At 33.9% G+C, this 7,902-nt stretch overlaps 1 protein-coding gene across 1 annotated transcript; it reads left to right on the forward strand.

Moving 5' to 3' along the window:
* Positions 1-250: 250 nt before the first annotated feature.
* Positions 251-7,685, forward strand: LOC137639836 (uncharacterized). The gene is made up of 2 exons (XM_068372076.1): positions 251-7,042; positions 7,497-7,685. The coding sequence occupies exon 1, from the start codon at positions 1,047-1,049 to the stop codon at positions 6,306-6,308; it is 5,262 nt and encodes a 1,753-aa protein (XP_068228177.1). The 5' UTR covers positions 251-1,046; the 3' UTR covers positions 6,309-7,042; positions 7,497-7,685.
* The last annotated feature ends 217 nt before the right edge of the window (positions 7,686-7,902 follow it).

Here is a 7,902-nt window from a genome sequence, read left to right on the forward strand (position 1 = left end):
ATTATGGATTTTTCCTCTACCATGGAAACAATTACATACTAATTCATTGAGGATGGGATCCGGACGCTGCTTAACGATGATCGTCTGTTAAATGATTTTTTCCACACTCGCCAGAACTGATATCGCAACAGGGTAAGCATAAGGGGCTTTAATGCTTGTTCTTGCGTTACATATTCTATATGCCAGTGTTTTTGAGAATAATTTAAAGTATTTTAATTAATTAAATTCTTACTAGATTGAACTTGTGATTTCTGTGCAGTCTATAAATTTATTTAAGTATTTGACAACTCGTTAAATTTGCTAGTTGTTTTACTGATAATTTGAGAGCTGTTGTGATTTAGTGGTGATTTGAGCAAATATTTACGTGAGTGATTTCGTGATTAGTTAATTGCTGTTTTCGGTGATTCGTTGATTTCAAGATTTTGATTTATATGAAAATTGTAGATTTTAGTCAGGCGATTACAGTAATTGATATTTTGATTAGTGTTGAAATTTTGTTGATTTATTTTAGTTACTTTTTGTTAGTGTTGTATTTATTGTTCTGATTTTTCCCGTGGTTGATTCTCCTTTACTTTGTATTTTTTAGCGGATGAGTGAAAGGAAGAAGGTTAAGCCCTCGCAGTTGTGAACCTTAAAATCTCTTATAATAGTGCATTTCGAAGACTCGTTTTCGTCATTCCACCACCAGCTGCTACAGTGAAATTTATATAATATTAAATTGTATTCATAAATGTCTAACCATTTAAATTTAAATTTATTAAATATTTAAAATGCATTTTTTCCATCTCTACCTTTTCACTTAAAAATGCAAGGTTTAATGATATGATCGTGGTCATTACATATTGATTTTATATTTACATGTAGACCACCCCCCATTTTTCCGCTTGGTCCTTCGAACTTTTGGATTAATATTTTTTAAGCACTGGTGTGGAATGTTGGTCGTGTCTAGTTGGGCGGTGTCCGGGTCCCCCTCCCTCTCGCGTTATAAGTGTTAGTTTTTCATTTGAAAGTTGATTTATTTGAGGTGTATTGTCTGTTAGTTAAAGATGACGGAATCGGAAAAGCGTGAACGTACTACTATACGCCGTAAGGTTAGTGTATTGTATAATAAATTGTGTAATGCTGTTGATTCTTTAGATAAAGCTGAATTGCAAACAGAATTGAGTTTTCTGAGTGATTACAGTCAAAGATTGCAGACGTTGGATGATTTGATCTTGACTAAAGTTAGACTGGACTCCTTAGTTCCGCAGGAGGATTTGGATAGGCAGGATTCTGAATGTGAGGAATATCATCGTAAAATTAAATTACTGTCAAACAAAATGCAATCTCGACTTGATAATCTCTCCGTACAGATTGATAATAAAACTCCTTGCAGAACTAAAATTGATTTGCCCAAGTTGAATTTGCCTCGGTATTATGCAGATTCTAAGGAAGATAAATTTACATGTAAGCGATTTTTTGAAGTTTTTGAACACTTGACTGCTCCGTATAATTTAAATGAAGTCGAGAGGTATAATTTACTTGAGCAGCAATGTCATAGTAGAGCAAAGGCTATGATTAGTTCTATAAAGGTGTCCCAGCAAACTTTTGGTCAGGCTAAACAAACTTTGATCGCAGCATTTGCTGATGAAATGCCTCAGAAGTTTGTCCTCATTAAAGAGTTAACTGACTTGAGGTTTGTTTGGGGCAAGGATGATCCATATATTTTTTATGCTCATATTAAGAAGTTGATTGATGCAGTGAAAGATAATGCTATTGATTTGGACACTGTTATGCTTTATTTTGTGTGGTCTTCATTGCCTACTAAATTTCAAGATATCATAGTTGCGATCACAAATAAGTCTCATCCTACTTTAGATGAGGTCACTGGTAAATTTTTGGAAGCTTGCAGCAGGTATAACGCTCAATTAAACACTAGTAAAGAAAGTCCATGTAAAACCGCAGTGTTGGCTACTAGTTTGAATAATAGTTTAACCAGGAGTTTATGTATGCTTTGTAATGCTAAAGATCACAAAATTGCCAGTTGTACAAAGTACTTGCAAGTATCTGATAAAATAAAGCGATTAAAAGAATTGCACAAGTGCTTTAAATGCTTAAAGGCAGGTCATAATAGTAATGAGTGCAGATTTCAAACGTCAGGTGTATGCTTCAAATGCAAAAAGGGTAAACACTGGAGTTTTTTGTGTAGTTCAAAGCCAACAGATTCTAGTAATAGTAAGCAAACTACCACAAAGGTGGTTAATGTTATAGAGAGTGTTAATGAAATACCATCAACTGTTACAGCATCTAGTCATTTGGATATTGTTGATTCTTTATTACCTTTACTAACAGTGACGACTGAACATGATCGTGTAAAAGTGGATACAGTTTTGGATTCGGGTAGCCAGAATTCCTTTATTGAGGAAAGTTTATCAGATTTTTTGAACTTAAAGGTAGTAGATCCTAAGATACATTTGATTATCAAAGGGATTAATACTAATCAAAAGATTTGTACCAAGTCAGTGAGTTTTCCTTTTAAGATTGGTGATGTAAGATATGAAATTACTTGTATTTGTATTCCTAAGATTAAAATTCAGATGAAAGCTCCTCATATGTATAAATTAATAGAACTGCTAAGGCAGAATGGTAAAGAGGTTGCTTATGATAAATTCAATGATATAAACAGAATTCATGACATTGATGATATAAAGCTACTGATAGGTGCAAAGGATTGGCATTGTGTGATGAGCATGGAGAGTGGAGTACTAGGTCAAAAAGACAGACTGACTTCTTTTTACAGAATTAATGATAAACTAATATTAATTGGTTCTATTTCTGACTGGATAAAGAATCTTTCCGATTCAGTAGATACATCTTTGATGTCTCATAGGAAGATTTCTGAAGAAACAAAATCTACTACTTCATACATTGGCACTATGGAGATTGATTCTGATGGATTTGACTATGAAGTGCCAACACTTGATGGAATATATAATCTTGAAAGCCTGCCAGATATAGCAGAGGTTGCGGATTATTCTCAGTTAGGTCATGATTGTAAGATATTCATAAATATGGAAGAAGAGGATTCTATTGAATGTGTTACTAATGAAACTGAGCAAGAAGTGACAGATTTTATTTTATGCAACATTTACAGAGATAATGAAAAATTTTATGTCGTACCAATTCCTTGGTTGACTAGATATAAAGATCTTCTTGGATCAAATGAGAGACTTGCTTTCAAGGTTCTGTGCAGTCTGAAGAAGAAATACATGAACAGTAATGTTCTAAAGCGAATTGATGAAGTTTTCCAGTCGCAAATTGATTTGGGAATCATTGAAAAAGTTGAAGATTTTGAAGAATATAAAAGGAAATTTCCAAAATATTTCTTCATTAGCCACAGTCCTGTAATTAAAGAAGAAAGAGATACTACGAAAGTAAGAGTTATTTACATGGCGAATCTTGCAGAAAAAAGACATGATGGCAGTAAAGGCATTAGTCTGAATCAATGTATTCACCCAGGTTATAACAAGAATTTTAAAATAAGTGATGCATTGACCATGATGAGGTTTGACAAGTTTATACTTGGATTTGATATTTCAAAAGCCTTTCACAGATTGGCCATTGATGATGAGAATTCCTCAAAATTTCTCTTTTATTGGTTTAAGGATGTTGAATCTAGAGATTTTACACCAGTTGTGTATCGCTCAAAGCGAGTAATATTTGGGATGTCTGTTTCTCCATATCTGTTGCAGTGCTGTCTTTATAAAATGCTAATATTGGAGACAGATGGTGATACTTTAGAAATTCAGGAATTGAAAAAAAGAATCTTCCAAGGCAGTTATGTTGATAATTTTCTAATTGGTTGTGCAGATGAAGATGAAGTTGAAATGGTTCACAGGGAAGCCAGTACAATATTTGAGCAGCATAAATTTCCATTGCAGCAGTATGTTACTAATCATTCTCAATTTCAGCGTGACATTGACTGTAAAGTTGGCACAGAGACTCCACAAGAGGTTAAAATTCTTGGCATGTGCTGGGACAGATATAATGATATACTAAAGGCCACATGTGTTAAATTAAATGTTGAAACCAATACTCTTAGGCAGATTTTGAGTTCAGTAATGAGTATATTTGATTTGAATAATACTAACTTGCCTGTTTTAAACAGATGTAAGATCTTCCTCAGGCAATTACAGTCTGATTATGTAGATAAATGGGATACTTCTCTTCATGGTGCTCAGCTAAATGAATGGAGAAACATAGCTTCACAATTCAATAATGGTGAAAGGCTAGAGATACCAAGATATATGGGTAGCAGAAAGTCTAATTTTGATATAATTGTAATGAGTGATGCGAGTAAAAACTTTATTGGATGTGTTATTTACTTGCAGGAGAGAGATTCAAAGTTGGTATCCTTCGTATCTGCCCATAATAAGATTCTGAATAAAAATCTGAAAGGGCGAACTATGCCTGTACTCGAACTCACTGCAGTAGAGTATGCATTGCAAAGGGCTTTTGATCTGTATAAAATGCTCACTTCTTGTATTGTGCCTATTGCAGTTAATGACATAATGTTGTTTTCAGATTCTACGATTGCCTTAAGTTGGCTAGCTGATTATGAGAACTTGAGAACAAAGCTTCAAAAGAGAAGTGTATATGTAAATAATAGAATCGCAAATATTGTCGACCTCTGTAAGTCTACACACTCGGTGAAGTTAGCTCACGTAGGATCAAATGAAAATGCTGCAGATTTCACGACTAGATTAGTATCCTTCTCAAAGTTAAGAAACTCTTGTTACTTGACCGGACCCAAGATGTTACGGGAAGATTTAAATTTACTAGAATGGCTTGTAATTCCTAATCCAGGCATGATTAATGATGTGGATATACCGAAGCTGGTTGTAAATAAGGCAAATGTTGAAGATATGTCAGTTGGTACAGTTGTTGATTTAACTAAGTATTCTTCACTTGACAAAGCAATTAAAGTACTAATGAAAGTTAAGCTTTTCATAAACAAATTAAGATTAAGAATAAATTCTAAGAGCCAGCAGTCAATTGCCTTATTAGATGCAAGCTACAAAAAATGCAGTAATGATTTGCTAAAGCTTGATCAACAGAATTGCTTTCCAGATTTACAAGATTTTTTCACTTCAAAACGGAAAGCAAAAAAGTGTATTCCTGAGCTAGTTAGTAGAATGAATGTATTTTGTGACACTGATGGTATTCTTAGAGTAAAATGTAAAATGGGAAAGATGTCTAAAGGTATGATGTCGAGAACTCCAATACTCATTAGTAATAATAGCGATTTCGGTAGAATACTGATAATGGACACTCACGTGAAGTTTAATCACTCGGGTACTTACTACGTGCTACATAAATTGAAACCGGCATTTTTTTTGCTAAAGGGATTTCCAACAGTTAAGAAGGTTGTGAATGAATGTTACCACTGTAAACGTTTTAATAGTAGACCAGTTAAAGTTAATGCTAATGACTATAGAGAGTGGAATGTGAATCCCATAAAGAGGTTTTTTTCTGTATGTTTCATTGATTACTTTGGACCATATTTCACAAGGTATGGAAGTGACAAAGTTAAAACCTATGGGGTAATTTTTAAATGTATTTGGTCTCACATGATTAATGTTGAAATAGTGACTTCAGGTGATTCTAAAGGATTTTTATTGGCTTTTCAAAATCATGTTTACAACTATGGTTTGCCTAACAAAGTATTTTCAGATTCTGGCTCAAATCTTGGTGGTGCATTCACATGGATTGAGGAATGTCTGAAAGCAAGTGAGGTGCAGGAATTCTTCAATCAGAGGGGTGTCGATGTCACTGAATTTTCACAGTATCCTCGTGGTTCTCTGAATCGTGGTATTGGAGGTATCATAGAGTCCGGAGTTGGTCTGGTAAGAAAGTTAATACAGGGAGCAATCCATAATAATCTAGATTTTCTGGAATTTTCTCATGTAATTAAACAATGCATATGTTACGCTAATAAGAAACCCATTTCTGAACTTGGTGCATTAAGGGAACAGAATGTGAATGATGATTTTCAGGTGCTATCACCAGAGTTTTTGAAATTTGGATATGATACACAGGTTATGGAATGTATATATCACGAAGGTCAACTTGATGATTATGACTCTTCTGACTTGGGTAAGGACTTTCGGCGTTTAATTCATATTAAAGAGAAATTGCGTAATAGTTATCACAATGAATTTTTATTTGGATTGCAAGATCAGGCAACTAAATACAGAGGTAAATATTACCCTAGGGAGCACGTTAAAATATCAAAAGGTGACAGTCTTGATAAAAGATTCAATGGTTAAGGCTCCCAATTACCCTTTAGCTAGAGTTCTTGATGTTATTTATAATTCTCTTGGTGAGGCTGTTCAAGTACAATTGGTCAAGGGTAATAAAAGTGTTGTTTTTAGGGATATATCGTCTGTTATTCTTTTGGTTAAAGGTGATGGGTTAAGTGAATCTCATATTGATCAGTTAGATTTAAATTTTGTACCTCAGAGTGATTCTAATGTTGTTTCTAATGACAATATTGCAAGAATTCAACGGGGGGCTGCTTTGGTTTGTTCTGAGAAGAATAAGCAGCTAGCTCAATCTGGTCTTGTATAGAAATTTAAATTTAAATCCGCGGGGGGCAGATTGAAAAAACTTCAAATTATTAATTTGAATATTTAAGTATTGATACATTTGGCATACAGAAGTGTCGCTAATTGCCCCTTTGCTTTTAGATAGTAACTACTATACAGTAGTTATATCCAGTTATATCTGCCTGCCGTTAACGTCGTTGTGAAGTTTTTTCACACAGCACAGTCTTCAGCAACCTTACACGGGAGTGAGGAGGAGCAGCTCTTTTTCCCTCTCTCTCATTATTCAAGTGGATTTTAGGATTTATACACACGCTGGATTAACTATTATGGATTTTTCCTCTACCATGGAAACAATTACATACTAATTCATTGAGGATGGGATCCGGACGCTGCTTAACGATGATCGTCTGTTAAATGATTTTTTCCACACTCGCCAGAACTGATATCGCAACAGGGTAAGCATAAGGGGCTTTAATGCTTGTTCTTGCGTTACATATTCTATATGCCAGTGTTTTTGAGAATAATTTAAAGTATTTTAATTAATTAAATTCTTACTAGATTGAACCTGTGATTTCTGTGCAGTCTATAAATTTATTTAAGTATTTGACAACTCGTTAAATTTGCTAGTTGTTTTACTGATAATTTGAGAGCTGTTGTGATTTAGTGGTGATTTGAGCAAATATTTACGTGAGTGATTTCGTGATTAGTTAATTGCTGTTTTCGGTGATTCGTTGATTTCAAGATTTTGATTTATATGAAAATTGTAGATTTTAGTCAGGCGATTACAGTAATTGATATTTTGATTAGTGTTGAAATTTTGTTGATTTATTTTAGTTACTTTTTGTTAGTGTTGTATTTATTGTTCTGATTTTTCCCGTGGTTGATTCTCCTTTACTTTGTATTTTTTAGCGGATGAGTGAAAGGAAGAAGGTTAAGCCCTCGCAGTTGTGAACCTTAAAATCTCTTATAATAGTGCATTTCGAAGACTCGTTTTCGTCATTCCACCACCAGCTGCTACAGTGAAATTTATATAATTTTAAATTGTATTCATAAATGTCTAACCATTTAAATTTAAATTTATTAAATATTTAAAATGCATTTTTTCCATCTCTACCTTTTCACTTAAAAATGCAAGGTTTAATGATATGATCGTGGTCATTACATATTGATTTTATATTTACATGTAGACCACCCCCCATTTTTCCGCTTGCTATATTTATATGAAACTTAGCTATTTCCAGGAGCTTCTAGGATCGAGATCTGGTAGCTTAGGGGGCGGGCCTAAGGCATCACCGTTACCAAGTATTGCTCTCTC

The sequence above is a fragment of the Palaemon carinicauda genome, chromosome 4 (assembly GCF_036898095.1).
Source record: "Palaemon carinicauda isolate YSFRI2023 chromosome 4, ASM3689809v2, whole genome shotgun sequence".
NCBI lineage: Eukaryota > Metazoa > Arthropoda > Malacostraca > Decapoda > Palaemonidae > Palaemon > Palaemon carinicauda.

Coding starts and splice junctions, on each gene's coding strand:
- LOC137639836 (XM_068372076.1), top strand. CDS start 1,047: ATGACGGAATCGGAAAAGCGTGAACGTACTACTATACGCCGTAAGGTT.